The 20,027-nt window shown below is 46.5% G+C and overlaps 1 protein-coding gene and 1 long non-coding RNA gene across 3 annotated transcripts; one reads left to right on the top strand and one right to left on the bottom strand.

Annotated features, from left to right (window-relative positions):
- Nucleotides 1-281: 281 nt before the first annotated feature.
- On the top strand, nucleotides 282-1,000 carry LOC125529137. The gene has a single exon (XM_048693547.1). It carries the CDS (start codon nucleotides 322-324, stop codon nucleotides 652-654), a length of 333 nt encoding a protein of 110 aa, XP_048549504.1. The 5' UTR covers nucleotides 282-321; the 3' UTR covers nucleotides 655-1,000.
- Nucleotides 1,001-12,417: 11,417 nt separating this feature from the next.
- On the bottom strand, nucleotides 12,418-16,127 carry LOC125529136. 2 transcript variants are annotated; one of them, XR_007292565.1, is made up of 5 exons: nucleotides 15,815-16,127; nucleotides 15,579-15,739; nucleotides 14,368-14,465; nucleotides 13,449-13,556; nucleotides 12,418-12,606 (listed from the first exon to the last, which is right to left on the bottom strand). It is a non-coding gene; the product is annotated as an uncharacterized LOC125529136 (long non-coding RNA). The 2 variants fall into 2 exon arrangements; XR_007292566.1 differs by having other exon boundaries at nucleotides 12,418-13,556.
- Between the last annotated feature and the right edge of the window lie 3,900 nt (nucleotides 16,128-20,027).

The following is a 20,027-nucleotide window of genomic DNA, read 5'->3' as shown; positions in this document are numbered from 1 at the left end:
TGGGTGTTTCTAAGAAAAGTTAGCGAGGGACCTAAATTTCAAGTTTAGGACATGACATGAGTTTGTCAGATGCGTCGTGGCCTCAGACCCTTCCAAGCCGCATGTGACTAGTATGTTTGGCGAGGAGCAACATCAGGCGTCCCTCTTACATTATATCTAAACGAAACTACAATGCATTGGAATCAAGAGGCCGGTCAGCAGACACATACGTCCAATCTATATGGGGGCCATGAGAGGTGCCCAGTACCAAACCACGATGTACTATAATTAGACCAGTGCTGATCATAGCCAGCATAGCACACACGGATTAGCTAAGCTAGCATGGGCAGAAAGGTGTGCATCTCTTTTGCCATCCTCGCGCTTCTTCTGGTCGCTGGTCCGGGCGCGAAGGCTGCAACCTTCGCCGGCGGCCCCGCCAGCATGGACGCGGCGGTGGCGATGCGGCAGCGGATGTCAGCGATGAAGCTGGAGGACGGCGTGGCGCCGGAGCTCACGGTGGACCTGGAGGTCCACCGCCGCATCCTCGCCATCAACGTCGGCCAGAGCGCCCTGGACGGCAACAGGCCAAGCTGCATCCAAAACTGCCCGGCGCGCGGAGACTCGTACACCGGCCGGGGTTGCCTGAAAAGGTATGGATGCAATGGAGGAAGCTGAATGCAACGGCACCGCCGGCGTCCGTACATGAGTATTGGTCTTTCATGTTTTTTTTTTCATTTCCACTTTCGCATGCATTTCAATGTTGTAGGGTCGTCCTCCTTTTCTAAAAAAAAAATCATGGCGATGCTATCGCTATGTATTTTTATTTTCATATATTATTATTGTTCTAGGATGATACGTCTTGAAGTATAACTTGGCATGTAGTCTTGTTATACAATATCGTGAGGTGCCAATGATTGCGCCATCCGGACTGATTAAGAGATTATCCTGTCAGTGTTGTATATCCTACATCCATTCTGTGGAACGGTATTGAGGAACAAACTAGTTTGTTGGTTTTGCACAAGGACACTGCAATTGAGTCATTATGGTATTGGCACGGTATTGAGGAACAAACTAGTTTGTTGGTTTTGCAGGATATACGGAGTGCCTCTTGCATCCTAGCTGCAACCCTTCTAAGAGCAAGTTCAATAGCAGGCTTATATCCGGCTTACATGAAATTTTTGCCTATGTGAAGAAGAGATAGAAAAGTAAGGAGGCTGCTAGGCGCCATCCAGATGCACAAAAGCAAAACAACATCCACCTGATGAACCGTATAGTCTGGGCGTCTGTAGCCGTCAATGGAAGTCAACACGACATTATCTTCCTTCCCTCTGTCTTCTCATCGCATAACCCCACCACAACCATAGCACCTAGCAACTCCGGCGGCCTGCACGGCGGCGCCATCGCAACACCGACATGCAGCACTCCCGCTCACAGCATGGCGGTGTCGCCGCAGCACTGGGTCGCAGTATGGCCGCGCCGGCAGCATCAGCTCATAGCAATGCCACCCGTCATAGCAACCCCGGCCGCCTCGCAGCACCCGCTTGCAACTTGTCGACGGTTGTGGCAACACTGGCTTGCAGCACTGGTTGAACATGGTCTATTTTTAGACATTTTTGAAATGACCCCAACTTTTGCAAGCAGGTGGAAATGCCCATGGTAGGCATTCATACCAGGTTTGACGATTTTCGACACCGAATCCAAGTTGCGACACGTCCGGTCATTTATGGCCCTTTTTTATTGCGAACACTCTAGAAAATGTAAAAAAATGATGAAAACGAAAACAACTTGATTTTTTCATACAAGCCAACGAAAGAAATTGGGGTCATTTAACGGACGTCGAGAAACAACGTGCTCCAAACAAAGCTTTTTGGCCTACCTGGAGAACCTACATTGAACGTGGTGTTTTTTGGGACATTCTTAAAATGATTTCAACTTTTGCTAGCAGGTGGGTATACGCATGGTACGCATCCATGCCCGACTTAAAGAAAAAAGAATTTGAAATTGTAATTTAGACAGATACTTACAAATGTTATTGTATGTTCTAAGATAACTAATACTTATAAAAGGATAAAACCTGAAATTAATAAATACTATTTAAGAAAAATCATTTAATAAATATTTTGAGGAAAAAAGAATTTTAAATCATAATTTAGAACATTTACTTAAAAATATTTTTTTTGGTATTTCAGATGATATTTCAAATTTTTGAACAGCTTTAAAAAAATAAGAAAATTAAAGAAGGAAAAACTGAATTAACAAAACAAACGAAGAAATAAAAAACAAAAAAAATGCTTAGGCCTTGGCCCAACTAAGTGACGGCATCGCTCCCGCTGGGCGCTTGTTGGACCGGACCAAGCGCTCAAAGATTTGAGAAAAGTTCATCGATTTTGAAAATTATTTGTGTTTGTAAAAATGTTCAAAATTCATAGAAGTGTTTGTGATTTAAAATTTTACTCATAAACTCAGAAAATTATCGAATTTTAAAAATGGGTATTTTTCAAAAAACAAATCATGTCTTTCAAGTATCATTCAGCTATTTCAAATTTTGTTAGTAATTTTTTTGCAATTTAAAAATTGTTTGGCTTTCCAAAAAAATGAGTTTTTGATAATTGTTTGGGTTTTGAAATTATGGTTCATAAATTCATAAAGTGTTCTAATTTTTTCAAATTTGGTTTACTTTGCATTGAATATTGGTATTGTTCAAGGATTGTTCAGAATGCCAAAAAATATTCTTGATTTAAACTTTCTCACGAACTGTAAATCCAACGATTTTTGAACCTGCGAAATTTTTGTGAAAATGCGCATTTTTTGAAAATGGTATCTTGTTTCAAAAACTGGAGTCAATTTTAATACATTTATAACTTTATAAAATCCAACTATTTTTATAAAATGGGGAAATTAAAAAAAACTCTGAACAATTTTAAATTTACCGAATTTTTTTTGGAAATGTAAACAGTCTGATAAAATGCTATCGATTTGTGAAATTTTTGTTTATAAAGAAGAATCAGGAAATAAAAAGAAAAAGAAAAACTAATAAAGAAATAAAACTGGGAAAAATCGCATTTCAAAATTTAAAACAATTTTTCAGATGTGGTTCTGGCTGCTGGTGCTTATTATACACGCTTTCCTAATTTACAAAGAAGTTTGTTAGCTCGTCTGGCAATTGATCAGCACTCACGTGTGGTTGGTGCGGGGTTCGATAGGTTGCACCTACAGACCTTGTAGTGTATCGAAGCGGGACTCCTTTTGGGAATGATTGCCACATACTTGGTTTTGATTTGCACAATCTTTGAAGACAAGGACAAAGAAAAAAGACTAGGTTCAGTGGTGGGCGTATGTGAAATAGAACTGTGTCGCCAAGGTTGCTGAAGCTCGGTCCACTTGATTCAACCCTGACTCAGACTGACACTTCATGAGTAAGTGTCAATTCTTATTCAGGGACATAATACGTGGAATTGTTTTACCGAGCTCAACCGTTGAATTGTATTGATATGTTCAGTGCGCATTTACACATGTACAAAAGTGGTACAAGAGGGCAGGGGATAGGTCATGTACGACATCTCGGAGCCGAGCATGCCATGCACACGGGGTGAGATTATCTATTCATCTACACTTTTGTAGACTGTCGTCTTGGTTATAGGAAAAATTTCCATGGTGTTTGAAATTGGTGAAAACTTTAGTGAAACATGTCCGCAGAAATTGTGAATAATTTTTCATCATTAATTATAGAGGTTCTTGTTTGTCTAATTTGGATACATACTATTCATAATTTTTGCAACGAGATGTTTTTACACTGGCAACCAAATGACTGAGTTGTGATGAACGTGAACAAAGTTTCCTGGAGCATCTTAAATGGGTAATTCTACAGGTAAAATGTTCCGACTTATCTTTCGAGTAGAACATAAGAAAGACAAGAAATGCTTGTCACGACGTTGTCAGATATCACGCTCATTTGATTCTTCTCAAACCGAACACACCCTAATGGAAACACTGATCTGAACAAGGACTTTAATGACACGGTTTGGAGTGAAAGATCACATAAAGCTCTCTCTCCCTCGCGTCGCCCCGCTCGGGCGGCCCGAGGGGCGAAACCCTAGCCGCGCCGTCTCCCTCCCCTCCTAGATCTCCCCTCGCCGCCGCCTGAAGCAGCCGCCGGGCAAGCCCGCGCGCTGCTGATGAAGGTGGCGGCGGGGCCCTCGCTGCCCCGCCTCGCTCGCGGGGGGCCCTAGGTTTCGGGGCGGCGGCCCCGGCTGGTGAGGCGCCCCAGCTTTCGGCATCTAGTGGCGCGGGCGCGGGCCGGCGGATCTCGGCCGTGCAGACGGCGAATCCACCGGAGGACGCGGGCCAGGGCGCTGTGGCGGCGTCGGCCTCGGCGGCGTCAGATCTGGCCATCTCCACTCCTACACCTCTCCAGCGAGCTCATCCCCCAGATCCGGCCTGCTCCGTCGTGCGGCTCCGGTTTTCGTCGGGTGGGAGCGGGTGCCGGGATGCAGGACCGGGGGAAACCCTGCCAGCCTTGCCGGCTGCGACGGCGGCGACGCCCACGGGCGCCGCTCACCTTCCTGGAGGCGTCGGTCAGGTCCTGTTCCCCACCCCCGTCCCCCTTGTCTCCCGGGTTAACACCTCAACTCTGTTGGACGGCGGCGACGCTTCTGGCGCCGTAACCTTCTTGAAGGCGCTGTTTTTGGGAACAAGGATGTGATGTGGGCTTTGTTGCGGTGTGGGCGGAGGGTGTGTTCATCCTGGCTGCTCACCCTCTTTCGTGCCAGAGCTCTGGCCTTTGGCGTTTGGTTACTCTAGGTGAGTCGACGACGGCAAGCGGGGATTGCCTGGTTCCGCTCCTGTGGCTTCCTCCGATACCAGCCATCCAGGTTCTAGGGTGAACATGTCCATCATTCAACGGTGCGGCGCCCTCGAGCCGGGCGAGGAGGCAGGGGCCTTCTTTGATGATGGATCTGGTAGGCTACGTCTTCTCCAAGTCCTGGAGTTATTGGCAACGACATGCCTTGTTTTGTCGTCGTTTCCCTCTCCTGAGCCGGCTGTCGCCTCCTCCTTGGCTCTGTGCGTGCAAGAGGTCGCTGGCATCTTCAAGCATTTGCTCTTTGTCTTATCTCTAGCTTGTTGTATGTGAGCATTGTGAGCTGTCCCCGGCGCCTCTGTACCTTTCGCCGTTTTTCTGTTCTTTTTCTTTGTGTGGTGTATGGTTGTAATCTTGCATTGTTATCCTGGTCGATTGATGGCTTTGTTAATTCAAAGATGGGCTTCTCTGGAGCCTTCGTTCTAAAAAAAGAAAGATCACATAAGGGCATGCCAGTTGGGGATATAGAGATTACGCTTAATCAACAAACGATTAATTATTAAGTCCACCATTTACCTGAACAACGGTCTCAACCAACAACTATCTCAACATCGGCCAATCCAACCAATACAGTATGTACAAACAACAGAAGACTGAGGTGCAAGGAACCATCCAACCAACATCCTCACACAACTTATCTGTTACAACTTGGGAGCATTTTGGAAACATGAATGCGCCCATCAGACCAGTGGCGCAAAAATAATTAGCGAAGTGAAACAGTACGGTTAGAAAGTACAACAGGGACTTCGCTGATGGCAAAAATGGAAAAATCCCATTCGGCTAAGTTGATGTAGAGTCACTATTGGACGATAACTCTGGTTTCCTTGAAGCTTTCCAAATAATAAACGCAGAATAAGCAGGCATAACAACCATGTAAGACCAAATCATGTACTTCATTGCCCTTTCACACCTCTCGGTAAACCCCCTTAAAAAGGCGGAGAAAGCAGAAGAAGGATCAGCTGGGCTGAAACCATGCACAAAAAAGTCGCAGCTAAAATCGTGTGATGCTCCATACCTCACATTTCTTTTTCTTTTTTCGATAGAGGGCGCTTTTATTAACTCAAAATGTAGCATCGAGCGGATACAAAACATAAAGAGCGACACCCGGCCTCTGCATAGCTAAGATGCACACATACATCAAACAAACAGTCTAACAAAAAAAATATAAAAACGACAAAGTGGCAACAGTAAAGCCATATGGGGCCGACAGAGAAGGTGGATCGATTCGGAGATTATGCTGCCACCCATGTTGGGTAAAAACCTCTCTGGCCACCCGCTCCAACAGCATACACACCGCCTTGAAAAGCGATTGGTACTCCGTTCGGTGCAGAGTAGACCACATACGAAGCCAGTGCATACAACGGTAAATAACCTGCATAGGAGAAGAGATTTTGTCATTAAAAACACAATCATTTCTACATAGCCAAAGCGACCATAGTAAGGCAGACGCTCCCACCCGTATTAGCGTACTAAAAGTATTTGGTATTCCATCAAGCCAGTGACCATATATATTGGTAACACTTGTTGGTGGATACAAATTTGACGCTATTTGGATAACTGACCATGTAGAACGCGTAAACTTGCATTGAAAGAAGAGATGTTTGATTGTCTCGTCATGAGTACAAAAACTACATTTCTTGCTTCCTTTCCAGTTGCGTCGAGGGAGGTTGTTTTTAGTTAGCACAACTCCTCTCCGAAGATACCACATGAAAATCTTAACTTTTAGTGGCATCTTCGATTTCCAGATTTGTTTATTATTGGCCACTGGAATATCTGTGTGCGATAGTGCACGATACATAGAGTCAACTATGAAGGACCCAGATGTAGTAAGATTCCAGCGAAAGACATCCCGGCCTTGTGTCAAGTTAATCGAATCCAAACGGGATAGAAGATGTTGCCATGACACAAGACGGGTTCCAACCAAATCCCTTCGAAATGATATATCTGGTGGAGAAGTGGTCATCACATGCGCAAGAGTACCGTTCTTATCGCGTACAATGCGGTACAAGGCTGGGTACTATTCTCGGAGAGTGGTATTTCCTAGCCACTTGTCCTCCCAGAAGCGTATCTCCGAGCCGTCCTTTATCGCGAAGGATCCGAAACGAAAAAGATGTTTCTTTACCGCCATCAGACCAGCTCCATACCTCACATAATCCAGGTTCTTCTGCACACGTTCAAGGTGGTCCAAATGAAATTCGTAGTTACCTCTAGCAATCATCCTAAGCCTATCTTCATGTTCACCCTACAAAAAAATGATACTACAAAATAAGCTAGGATGGCAATACGCAATGTAAATGAAGATAAACTGTTGCAAGTGATGTTGTCATGAATCCTCTCATGTCACGTAGGAGGTGATGAAGGCAGAAATATATCAGTAACGATATATGGTATGATCATTATGGATATACAGTACATACAAATAAACAGAGTGGTAAATAGTATGCAAATGTGCTTGCTTTGAAGCTACGCAAAGGTGGTCTCTTTTGTGCTCCCTCTGTGATCTAAAACGTATTATATTAGTTTACAGATGCAGTACATCTGTAGTAGAAGAAACAACGACAACATCTGCAACAAGAAATAGCAGCAATCTCTGGAAGAAGGGACAGTAGCAATACATGCGAGGAAGCATATCTCTGTTGGAGAAGTGCATGGATGAACCCGGGTACATATGAACCCACTTTGAAAAACACATTTATAAATAAATTCTAAAAAAATGTGAAAAAAATTGCACGGGTACGTGTAACACCCCCGGTTTCCAATAATCTATTTTCATAAATCGTGCTTTCGGACTCTCTTTATCCATGTTTAACTGGTCCATCAATTCATAAATCCGACTCTTTAGTTGTGTCGGGCTCGCCGAGATAGTCGAAATGCACTACCTATTTCCTCGAGTCGGACTCCGGGTTCGTCTCCTATGATTTATGTCAATGCCATGGCTTATATTATAGGGAATTTCAAAATATTCTCTAATTCAAGAAATAGAAAAAAAAAACTGAACCTTATCTCTTACCTCTCCCTCACAATGTGAGCTCTCCTTGTCCATAGGAGGCGTGCTCACAGTTCAGACCCATATGCCTCCTTAATGTCAGCTTCAAGATTTTCACCAAAGTGGCGACGAATAGATTAAACTCGGTAGCTGACCATGTTGTCCGGCCATCTCAAACAGCTTTCATGCAAGGAAGGAACATACTCGATGGTGTAGTAATCCTGCATGAGACCGTCCATGAGATGCACCGAAAAAACATGAGTGGAGTAGTATTCAAAATAGACTTCGAAAAAGCCTATGACAAGGTCAAATGGTCTTTCCTCCAACGGGCCCTAAGGATGAAAGGCTTCTCCGATAAATGGTGCAAGTGGATCCAAAATTTTGTATCCGGCGGTAGTGTGGCCATCAAAGTCAATGATGATGTCGGCCATTACTTTCAGACAAAAAAAGGACTACGACAGGGTGATGCCATATCCTCAATGTTATTTAACATTGTGGCTGACATGTTGGCTATTCTGATTGAGCGCGCCAAGCAGGACGGACAGATTGCAGGAGTAGTGCCACATCTAGTGGATGGTGGTCTCTCTATTCTGCAATATGCCGATGACCAATTCTCTTTATGGAACATGACCTAGACAAGGCTAGAAACCTGAGACTTTTGATGTCAGCGTTTGAGCAAATGTCGGGTCTTAAGATTAACTTCCATAAAGGTGAATTGTTCTACTTTGGAGAAGTCGTTGATGCAGCGGCCGATTATGCTGACCTTTTTGGTTGTGCACATGGACAACTCCCAATTAAATATTTGGGAATACCAATTCATTATCGGCGTCTCACCATTGCGGAGTGGAAGCATGTAGAGGAGCGACTAGAGAAACGCTTGAGCAGCTGGAAAGGCAAGTTGCTCTCGGTTGGAGGACGGTTGGTTTTAATAAACTCTGTCCTCACAAATATGGTCCTCTATATGCTTTCGTTCTTCCAGCTCCCAAAGGGGGCCTTTCAAAGATTGGACTATTTTAGGTCCAGGTTCTTTTGGCAAGGAGATGGTGAAAAGAAAAAATATAGACTGGCCAAATGGAGTGTGGTTTGTAGGCCGAAAGACCAGGGCGGCCTCGGTATTCATGACCTACAGGTTAAGAATGAGGCCCTACTTAGTAAATGGTTGTTCAAACTTCTTACTGAGGATGGTGTTTGGCAAACCATGCTGCGCAATAAGTATATAGGCCAAAAGGCAGTGTCTCAGGTATATTGGAAACCTGGAGAGTCACACTTTTGGGCTGGCCTAATGGCGGAAAAGAAACATCTCTTTCGCTTTGGGTCTTTCGCGATAAAGGACGGGTCAGAGATTCGTTTTTGGGAAGACATCTGGCTAGGCAATGCTAGTCTCCGAGAACAATACCCAGCCTTATACAACATTGCACGCGATAAGAATAATACTATTGCGCAAGTGCTCAGCTCATCCCCGCCAAATATTTCGTTCAGGCGGGATTTGATTGGCACCTAACTTATGTCATGGAATAATCTATTGTCCCGTCTGGATTCGATTATGCTGACACAAGGTCGTGATGTGTTTCGCTGGAACCTTACTACATCAAGGTCTTTCACAGTAGACTCTATGTATCGTGCACTCACGCATTCTGAGGTACCGGTGAGTAATAACAAAAAAATTTGAAAAGCGAAGGTACCACTTAAAGTCAAAATATTCATGTGGTATCTCCGTAGGGGAGTTGTGCTAACAAAAGAAAATCTCGCACGACGCAACTGGTCGGGAAGTAAGAAGTGTTGTTTTGTACTCATGACGAGACAATTAAACACCTCTTTTTTCACTGTAAGTTTGCGTGTTCTACATGGTCAGCCATCCAAATAGCGTCAAATTTGTATCCGCCCACAAGTGTTGCCAATATTTTTGGTCATTGGCTGGACGGTATTTCAAATGCATACAAAACGCTAATAAGGGTGGGAGTATATGCCTTACTATGGTCGCTTTGGCTATGTAGAAATGATGTTTTTTTAATGACAAAATTGTTTCTCCTTTGCAGGTTATTTTTCGTTGTACGCACTCGCTTCGTATGTGGTGTACGCTACAACGAGCGGAGTACCAACCGCTATTCAAGTCGGTGTGTACGCTGTTGGAGCAGGTGGCTATGGAGGTGTTTACCCAACATGGATGACAGCATAATCTCCGGCTCGGTCCACCATCTCTTTCGACATAGGCATAGTGTCGGTCTATGGACTCTACTGTTGCCGAATTGTCGGTCTTTTATCTTTCTGTTAATCAGACTACTGGTGTTTGACTGTGTGCATCCTAGTTATGCAGAGGCCGGGTGATACTCCTAATTCTTTGTATCACTTTGATGCTACATTTTGAGATAATAAAAGCGCCCTTTATCGACAAAAGGAGGCGTGCTCCACATCTTTCTTCTCTTCCCCAAGCCAAAGGGAAGAATCCCTTTCTCCTCTCTTCTCCAGCCAACCTACTCTCTCCTCCCTTCCTTCCCCACTCCTCCCCAGGTGCCTCCTTACTGCACCACGCCCTTCACCACCTTCATGGCTGCCCTTTGATTTAGGGCTTTGAGGAAGAAGGGAAGGAGACAAGAAGAGGGAGAACAAGAAAGCTTCCCCAACTTTTCCCTTCACCAAATCTTTGTGATTTGACCATAGAGGTGAGGTTTCCCATCATTTATGATCTCTCACCCTCTATTAGTGATGATTCTTGGAGTATAGGGTTAGGACTAGAAACCTATGTGAAGGAATTGGGGGGAAAAGTTGTTCTTGTTGCTGTTTCTGGGCGTTCAGATCTGGAAACCAGCAATTTCGAGTTCCTATATGGCACAATTAGGTGGGGGTCATCTGGAATGTTTTGTAGGTATTGTTCCCACGATCGTTTTGAGTGGTCATTCACTCAATTTGGTTCAGCCGTTTAGCCGGGGCGATAAAAACAAGTTGCTGCTCTGTTTCTGCAAAACAGCATTTCTATGGTTTTTGCCCATAGCTTTTCAGGACCTTCGAGGGCTGATAAATTGATGCTATACAATTTTATAGCTACCTGATACCTTTTAGTTCATATATCAATTTTATTTACTTACTCCCCATGAGTATTGGTCTTGCTATGGATTTTCAAAGGCGGCTACTCATTATTCCTGAATCTGAAAACAGCAGAGATGTTTTTGCTGGTTTTGACCCCCATAACCTCATAATCTGAGGTTGAATAGTTGGAGTTATTTGTAGATGAGTTCCCCATGAATCCATATCCATCTCGTTTGCATGTTTTAGAGCTTCCTAGCTTGAACTATGATTTTTTTTTCGTGAAGGGACAGCAAAGGGTTGCTTCCCAGGAATGCGATTAGGCGCGTTTTTGTGTGTGCTTTACATAGCTTGCTTTGATGCAATCTTTAAAACTTGTATGTATGTCTCTACAGCAGGTTGCAGCACCAATCCACCGGATATAGCCTCGCACCACCTCCCTCGCAACGGTTGAGGCGAGTACACCGGGCAACAAGACCTAGATTGCTCCCTTAATATTATGTTCATGTTCACGTTATTCCTTTACATTCATGCAATGGTGAACATACAACTCCCTAGTGTACATTTCAATACACCATACCACTGGTATGTGATAGGGATTGTTTTTTCTTGGTTCTTGATAACAAATCCATCATGAGTGAATCTTCCAAGTTCAAGGAGTGATCCTCGCTTCGCGAGTGTATGGTCCTTCGGGTCCGTCCTCATGTTATGGTCCTCTCACTTGGTGAGGGTTGAAAAGGAGTGAGGTGATACGTCGCCCCTCCTCAGCTTGCCAGCAAAAGCTCAGAGTCTAGTCCTCGGTCTTATTTGGCTGCATCATTTCTTCATGTTTTCTCATGCCATTCCAAGCATGGAAGATTCGAGTATAGTATTTACTTGATCAAGCATGGTTCATATTCATGGTATTACTTGCCATTTTATTACATGCTTTGTTGTGTACTCGCCGAGTCCTTGGACTCACCCCACTACCGGACTCGCGGCCTATGCCTACGGCCCAGGGCCGTCGGCATAGGTCCTCTACCGTTGGCATAGATCTATGCCTACGGCTGCCGTCGGCATAGATCTATGCCTACGGCTGCCGTCGGCATAGATCTATGCCTACGGCTGCCGTCGGCATAGGCTCGTCGGCGTAGTCTTGCCAGACCGTCGGCGTAGTATAGCCGGCCGGGCGTCAGCCGTCCGCACAGTTTAGCCGTCGGCAGTGTTTTTCGCCTGACGGCAACGGACGTCGCCGTCAAAAGCGCCGACGATTCACGAGAAGCCACGTGGCAGAGGTATGTCGACGGCTTGGTGGAAATCTATGCCGACGGCTGAGCCGTCGGCATACCTCTGGCATGTGGCATTCCGTGGTAGGGCTATGCCTCTATGCCGACGGCTTTGCCATAGGCATAGCCCTGCCGCCAAGAGGAACCGGGGGACGACACATGGCACGGCTATGCCGACGGCTTTGCCGTCGGCATATCGGCATAGATTTATGCCGACGGCTTTGCCGTAGGCATAGCCCTGCCACGTGGCGCGCCTCTGGTGTCACGACAGCCATCTATGCCTACAGCATTGCCGTCGGCATACTTGCTGACCAGAACCAAAAAAAAAGATTAGCCAACAAGGCTAGCTATTTACAAATGCTTATACAGACATGATTCAACAGCCATGGATTTGCAAACACAGACCATAGTATATTTTTTATGTACATAACAATTCCGTTCTAAGAATCCACAACTACATTATAGGAGGCCGAGGGACGGTGGTGGGGGAGACAAGGCTGCAACGATGGAGGTGGCATACAGTCAGTACAACAAACCGAAGATCCTACACATGAGGATGAATATGTAATCTATACATTGAATTTACCAAAAGAAAATCGCCTAGAACAGGGGCATCAATCTAAAAAGGCAGAAAATTATTGCTTTTGCTCAAGATAACTTGTCATGTTGGTGCTTGAACCGAACAATACTACTAATACATACAGTACAGAGATGCTCCAGTTTCGGTTGTATCTATCAAGCATCAGTTGTTGTTCAAGGCAAGCTTCAAAGAGAAAAGGAGTGGTGCTGATTCATATGTATATATGTATATACAGAAGATGCAAGTGTCATCAAGTTGGCTTTAGTCAAAGTAAAAACAAATGGACACATACAAAACTGAACCAAGGGTGATGCTGATTCATGTGTATGTACAGATTGAGGTGCCATCCAGTTGGTTTCAGTCAAAGTTCAACCAAAAAAATTGACACATACAAACTGAAGAAATGTGTGGTGTTGATTCATATGTATGTATGTACAGGAGATGCAAGGGCCACCAAGATAGATAGTTTCAGACAAAAGTAAAAAACAATTGGACACATAAAAACTGAAGCAAACCGTTGTGCTTTTTCATGTGTACATACAAAAGATGCAAGTGGTATCCAGAATTTGGATATAGGTAGTACGCTCATGTGGTGAATTTTGTGAATCTATACTCTGCATCAACCAAAAGGATCACTCCCCTCACATGCAAATATAATTCGGTCCAATGGCTTTCTTCTCCCCTCGCATGCATAAGACGAGAGCAGACCATCTAAACAGGCGGATCAGACCTTCACCTTGGGAGAGAGGCCAGTGCTACCTGTTGCCATGTCGTCCTCGAGCTCGGGTGGTCCTCCTCCTCCTCCTCCTCGAGCAGGACAAGGTTGTTTCTCCCCTACACTCCAACGGCCATCTTCTCCAAGGACATCTACAAGGGAAGAACACGCTATTGACGCAAGTGTCACCAAGATAGTTTCAGTCAAATTTAAAGCAAATGTAAATATGCAAACTGAACCAAACCGAGGTGCATATTCATATGTGTGTGTATGTAGAGATGCACGTGCAATCTGAATTTTGGGGAACCAAAGGATGGTTGTTGTCGTTGTTGTTGCTACTTTAGCAGCAACAACATCCTTGAAATCAAACGAGGAGCAAGTTGTTTTAGCAGCAGCGCATACTAGTAATTAGCTAGGACCATTATTATTGAACAACCATTCAAGGACGGTGGCAGACACATCAATCTCACATGGCTCTACTGGAGAAACAAAAGCATAGGATATGTGATGCTAGCAATCTTAGCACAAGAAGAAAAAAACACAGCCACTCCGATAGAATGGATGGATGCATCATGCACAATCATCGGTTCCATCATTGCAGCACTAGTTGAGCAACAAATCAAATATAACAGTAGTTCCATTCGTTCAGCCAACAAGTTAACAAAAGTTTATTTCCCACTACTAATTTTGCAACTTGTCATAATAAAGAAAACAGAGCTCGACATCACAGCAACAAAAGCGGTAGACTGGGAGCCTGGAACCATGCAAACCAAATCGCAGAGCATAAAAATAACAGTACTACCTGGAGCAATAAGACACTCAACGGACTAGGGCAACATTTGGAAGGAGACAAGCAAGTACTACAACAGCTAGCTGGGCTGAATTGAAGATTAACCAAAATCATATCAAGTATTTGTTGAGCATGATTATACACGGGAAGGGGAAGGGGTTCACGGCAGGGACCTTTAGGTCATGGCCTGGCTTGCATCTCTCCTCATGTGCATTGGTTTGCATCCAATCCTTGCAGTCCAATCCATGGACTTCCCTCCCTCCCTGCATCTCTAGAACAACACGACACTTAAATTTCATCAACTTCCATTGCTACTGATAAAAGAGGAGCAAGATGTATATGCTGCATAAATCATACATGGAGAAGCAAGCTGCTTGAAAACAGAGGAGGTCCATGATGGTTGTTCTCATTCGCAACAGAAGAACTCAACAAAATGTGCAAGTGTATGCTATCTATGGATACACCAACTCTATCAGTACCTAGCACCCAAACTAAGAAAAAAATCATTCATATGCAGCAGCCTATACTCAACTTTGAGAGAGCGGACTGATTAACATTTTGTTTTGTTGGGTCGAATTTTTCACAAATATAGATAGAAGCACTCCAGAAGCTACATAATAAATCATAGAGGCTGGCCGAACTAATTGGCGCACTCAAACGATACAAGAGAGCGGCCCGATGGACAACTAAGCAAGCATACACAGCAAGTAAAACTACATCACCAATATTATGTAATTAACTGGAAGCTCTTGTTCATCATACCAGTACGAATATACTATCTATATCTATACTTTGATCATGCAGTCAATTGAAGTAAAAGCTGGCTCGGCCAGGAATCAAGCCTAGGATGTGAATTTGTCACAGGATTTGTCACAGGATCCAACTAGGCCACTGTACTTTACTTGTCAATTGGAGTAAACCGATTCTTCATGTACATTGTAAAGTAGTGCTAAAGTTCCCTTGAACGTGATTCCACGCGTACGTGCCGAATACATGTGAATATGTGTGTCCGAGTAGGACTGGAAGTAGACATGGCTAGGGGCTATATACTTATACACTGGTAAATTATGGAATTGATCGTAAGCATCAACAAAGAAAAAAAGAGATTGTCACGAGCCTATGGCCAATAACAAATTAGAGGACAAACTAAAAAAAGCTAACTAGAGATTTCCTCTCTGTGTGTGAGTACGTTGTGCTCTGGCCGGTGGGGGAATGATAAAAGAGCAACTACTGCTATGTATGTAGCTTGTCTGTCATGATAGATCAAACTAGCTACCGGTGAAGGATATAGCCAGCTTCGTGTGGTGTAGTGCATCACATATTCCTCTACTTAGCAGCAGAAGTAGTGAGCAGAGGAAGGAGGCGGAGGAGATGGAGGTGTTACCTGCCGAGGTGGGTCGTCGTGGCCGTGCTTGAGCTCGGCAGCCCCCGCCTCCTCGAACAGGACAGGGCCACCAGCTAGGTGCGCCCCTCGTCCTCCGCCTCCTTGAGTAGGAAGGACGATCCTTCCTGCCGTAGTCGCCGTCCAGACCGCACCAAGGTGACCTGCAGCAAGGGAAGGAAAGGAGAAGGTGAGGTGGGGAGGGTGGATCCGGGCGAGGAAAGAGGGGAAGGACGTACCTGCGCCACGCCCGTAACGGATCCGTCGAGCTCTGGCCTCGCCCTCGCCGGATTTGGCTGATCCCGGCGATGTTAGGGGTGGCAGTCGAAACCCTAGCTAGCCACGGGGTCGGTGGAGGACGGGAGCGCCGATTCTGGACGGAGGGGAAGGTGGAGCGGACCTAGGGGAGCTCGGGGGCGTGCTGCGTGCCGCCGGAGCTCGCCGGAACCGGCCGGCGTGGGTGGTGGCGGCGGCGAAGGAGAGGGGTTCGTGGGGGAGAGAGGAGTCGCGAGAGACAGAGAGGTTTGTGCGGAGAGAGCGAGGTAGGGGTTGGGTGGGCTCTTTTTTCTTTTTCTTTTTTTTCTCCTTTTCTCTAGATGGATGGATGGATGGTTGCGGGGTGGACAGCTAGATGGATAGATGGATGGATATGCGCCACGTCATCGATCCGTGGCACAAACGTTTCCACCAATAGAAACCAAGCTCATACAATTGTGTTCTCCCTTTTGTTTTTCTTCTATTTTTTTCTAACCTCTTGGAACGACCGTCGACAATCCGTGACGGGAGAGGAGGGCGGCGAGGAGGAGATGGTGAGGTGAGGTGGGGAGGGAATGGATCGGGGAATGGTGCGTCCGGTATGACGACAATGAGTCCGGACAGGGACCTACGGACAGTCGCACGGAACATCTCTTCGGCTTTCCCCGTCACCGTCGACGAAGACACGTGCGACGTCCCTCAGCATCGAACAACGGCACCAAAGGAGGGGTAGTCACCACCATCGGGGGCGAATGTACCTCGACGGCATGCCGGATCCAGCGGTTAAAATCGACCAAAAATCATACGATGCCGGAAATCCTTGGGACCTGGCACGGTGTCGTCATATGGCCCTTGTAGGGTGTGCTGAAAGTTTTAGCGTGTTTCGTAGAAGCCTGACCGGAAGTCGCTTGTAAACTGCACCATCTCCGAGGTACTATCTGGCTATCGAGAGAGAACGTGTCCAGTTTGTGAAGGAAGTGTGTTGCCCGTTGCTCCGGTGACCTCAAAACTTCTCGTGCTCTCAAAGGGGGCAATTGCATGACATGTGTCAGTACATGGCATTTTTCGGGGCCGCCTGCAATATTTGAGACATTTAATGCAACCATAGGGTTTCAATTCGGGAATGGCAGATTTGCACGGCGGCCACCTGAAATGATGTCCAGAAGTGGTTTTTCAAATCATATATGGTGTCTTTGCAGTATGTGTAGGCCTAGTGCAACCCAAGAGGGGGCATGCCCCACCACCGAGAGGCGAATGTACCTCGGCGGCATGCCGGATCCAGCCGTTAAAATCGACCAAAAATCATACGGTGCCAGAAATCCTCAGGACCTGGCATGGTGTCATCATATGGCCCTTGTAGGGTGCGGTGAAAGTTTTAGCGTGTTTCGTAGAAGCTTGACCGGAGGTTGCATGTAAACTGCACTATCTCCGAGATAGTATCTGGCTATCGAGAGAGAACATGTCCGGTTTTGTGAAGGAAGTGAGTTGCCCGTTGCTCCGTTGACCTCGAAACTTCTCGTGCTCTCAAAGGGGGCCATTGCATTACATGTGCAAGTACATGGCATTTTTGGGCCCGCCTGCAATATTTGAGACATTTACTGCATCCGTAGGGTTTCAAGGCGGGAAATTACAGATCTGCACAGCGACCACCTGAAATGATGTCCAGAAGTATTTTGTTAAATCACATATGATATCTTTGCGGTATGTGCAGGCCTAGTGCAACCAAAAGAGGGGCAGGCCCACCACCATAGGGTGAATGTACCTCGGCAGCATGCCCGATCTAGCCGTTAAAATCCACGGGAAATCATGCGATGCCGGAAATCATCGGGACCTGGCACGGTGTAGTCATATGGCCCTTGTAAAAGTTTGAGCATATTTCATAGAAGCCTGACAAGAGGCCGCTTGTAAACTACACCATCTCCAAGGTAGTATCTGGTTATCGAGAAAGAACGTGTTCGGTTTTGTGAAGGAAGTGTGCTGCCTGTTGCTCTGTTGGCTATTTCAACCCTCCATCACACTTGTATATATATGTTAAGACACAATGCAAGTTTCGGTGGCATTGCTACCCCCGAAGGCCCCCGACCGGCCTTACCCTAGCACCGTTGACCCGGAGATCTAGGCCTTTGACTTACATCGGACGGCCTTTGACCAACGGACTTTTCCACCTGATTGTGATAGGTCAGCCCATAGGAACATTTCAGAACAAGGTCTAGGCCCAACCCACCATCGGATCCCCCTCGTGTCGACCTGGCGCGGTTGTTTCCCCCGTCCAAGTGCTGGCGGCAGCGCCTTCCGTGAAGGGGGTCACACTCCGGAACCGCATGACGGGTGTTTGCACCTGACAGCACACTTCCAGACATGTAAGAGGAGCCAACGGAAGATTTGGTGGCATGGCTAGCCCCCGAAGGCCCCTGGCCACACTCGTAGACACGCGAAGAACAATCCGTAGTAGGGGGGTTTTCACATACTCTTGCATCTTTAAAAAATATAAGAAATTGCCACACCTATTATATCACATGTGTCTGCACTGTGTAAAAATCTCATGAATTGGTCACACTCCGAGTGTTCAGAACTATTTCATGCAACGCCAGAACCGCAGAGAGATTACTTCGATTTCATTGCCGTCGGTGAGGGGGGAGGACCTCACACTGGAGCCGCGTATTGCCTCTTTATACGTGCCACCACACCTTAAGGCCTTGCCGTAGGCATTGATGGATAACTATGCCTACGGCTTTGCCGTCGACATAGCTCTGCCACGTGGCAACTCCTAGTAAAAAACCCGATGATATTTATGTCGACGGCCGCCATCAGGGCCGTCGGCATAGATTTGACGGCGTCAGCCCGCCGCCTGTCCCCAAGCCACCAGGGCCACTGAGGGAGTCCTGGATTAGGGGGTGTCCGGATAGCCGGACTATACCTTCGGCCAGACTCCTGGACTATGAAGATACAAGATTGAAGACTTCATCCTGTGTCCGGAAGGGACTTTCCTTGGCGTGGAAGGCAAGCTTGGTGATACGGATATGTAGATCTCCTACCCTTGTAACTGACTCTGTGTAACCCTAGCCCTCTCCGGTGTCTATATAAACCGGAGGGTTTTAGTCCGTAGGATGAACAACAATCATACCATAGGCTAGCTTCTAGGGTTTAGCCTCTCTGATCTCGTGGTAGATTTACTCTTGTACTACCCATATCATCAATATTAATCGAGCAGGACGTAGGGTTTTACCTCCATCAAGAGGGCCCGAACCTGGGTAAAAACATCGTGTCCCTCGTCTCCTGTTACCATCCGCCTAGACGCACAGTTCGGGACCCCCTACCCGAGATCCGCCGGTTTTGACACCGACATTGGTGCTTTCATTGAGAGTTCCTCTGTGTCGTCACTTTTAGGCCTGATGGCTTCTTCAATCATCAACAGCAATGTGATCCAGGGTTAGACCTTTCTCCCCGGACAGATCTTCATATTTGGCGGCTTTGCACTGCGGGCCAATTCGCTTGGTCATCTGGAGCAGATCGAAAACTACGCCCCTGGCCATCAGGTCAGATTTGGAAGTTTGAACTACACGGCCGACATCCGCGGAGACTTGATCTTCGACGGATTCGAGCCACAGCCGAGTGCGCCGCACTTTCACGATGGGCACGATCTAGCTCTGTCGCCGAACAGTGCACTGGAGGCCGCACCCGCATCAGCTCCGACCCTTAATTCGGAGCCAACTGCGCCAACCGAGGATGGGTGGTTGGACACCGCCTCGGGGGCTGCAATCTCTACGGCGATCGAACCGAACACCAGCCCTATTCTCTGCGAAACCCGTGACTCCAAGGAACCGGACTCCTCTCCAGACTCCGAGCCCTCCGCACCCCTACCGATCGAACCCGATTGGGCGCCAATCATGGAGTTCACTGCCGCGGACATCTTTCAGCACTCGCCCTTCGGCGATATTCTGAATTCACTGAAGTCTCTCTCTTTATCAGGAGAGCCCTGGACGGACTATGGTCAGCAAGGTTGGGATGCGGATGATGAAGAAATTCAAAGCCCACCCACCACCCACTTCGTGGCCACTGTCGATGATTTAACCGACATGCTCGACTTCGACTCCGAAGACATCGACGGCATGGACACCGATGGAGGAGACGATCAAGAACCAGCGCCTATAGGGCACTGGAAAGCCACCTCGTCGTATGATATATACATGGTGGACA

The sequence above is a fragment of the Triticum urartu genome, unplaced genomic scaffold (genome assembly GCF_003073215.2).
Source record: "Triticum urartu cultivar G1812 unplaced genomic scaffold, Tu2.1 TuUngrouped_contig_537, whole genome shotgun sequence".
NCBI lineage: Eukaryota > Viridiplantae > Streptophyta > Magnoliopsida > Poales > Poaceae > Triticum > Triticum urartu.
The sequence above is the reverse complement of the archived record's forward strand: the minus strand, read 5'-3'. Positions and strand labels throughout refer to the sequence as shown.

Coding starts and splice junctions, on each gene's coding strand:
- LOC125529137 (XM_048693547.1), top strand. CDS start 322: ATGGGCAGAAAGGTGTGCATCTCTTTTGCCATCCTCGCGCTTCTTCTG.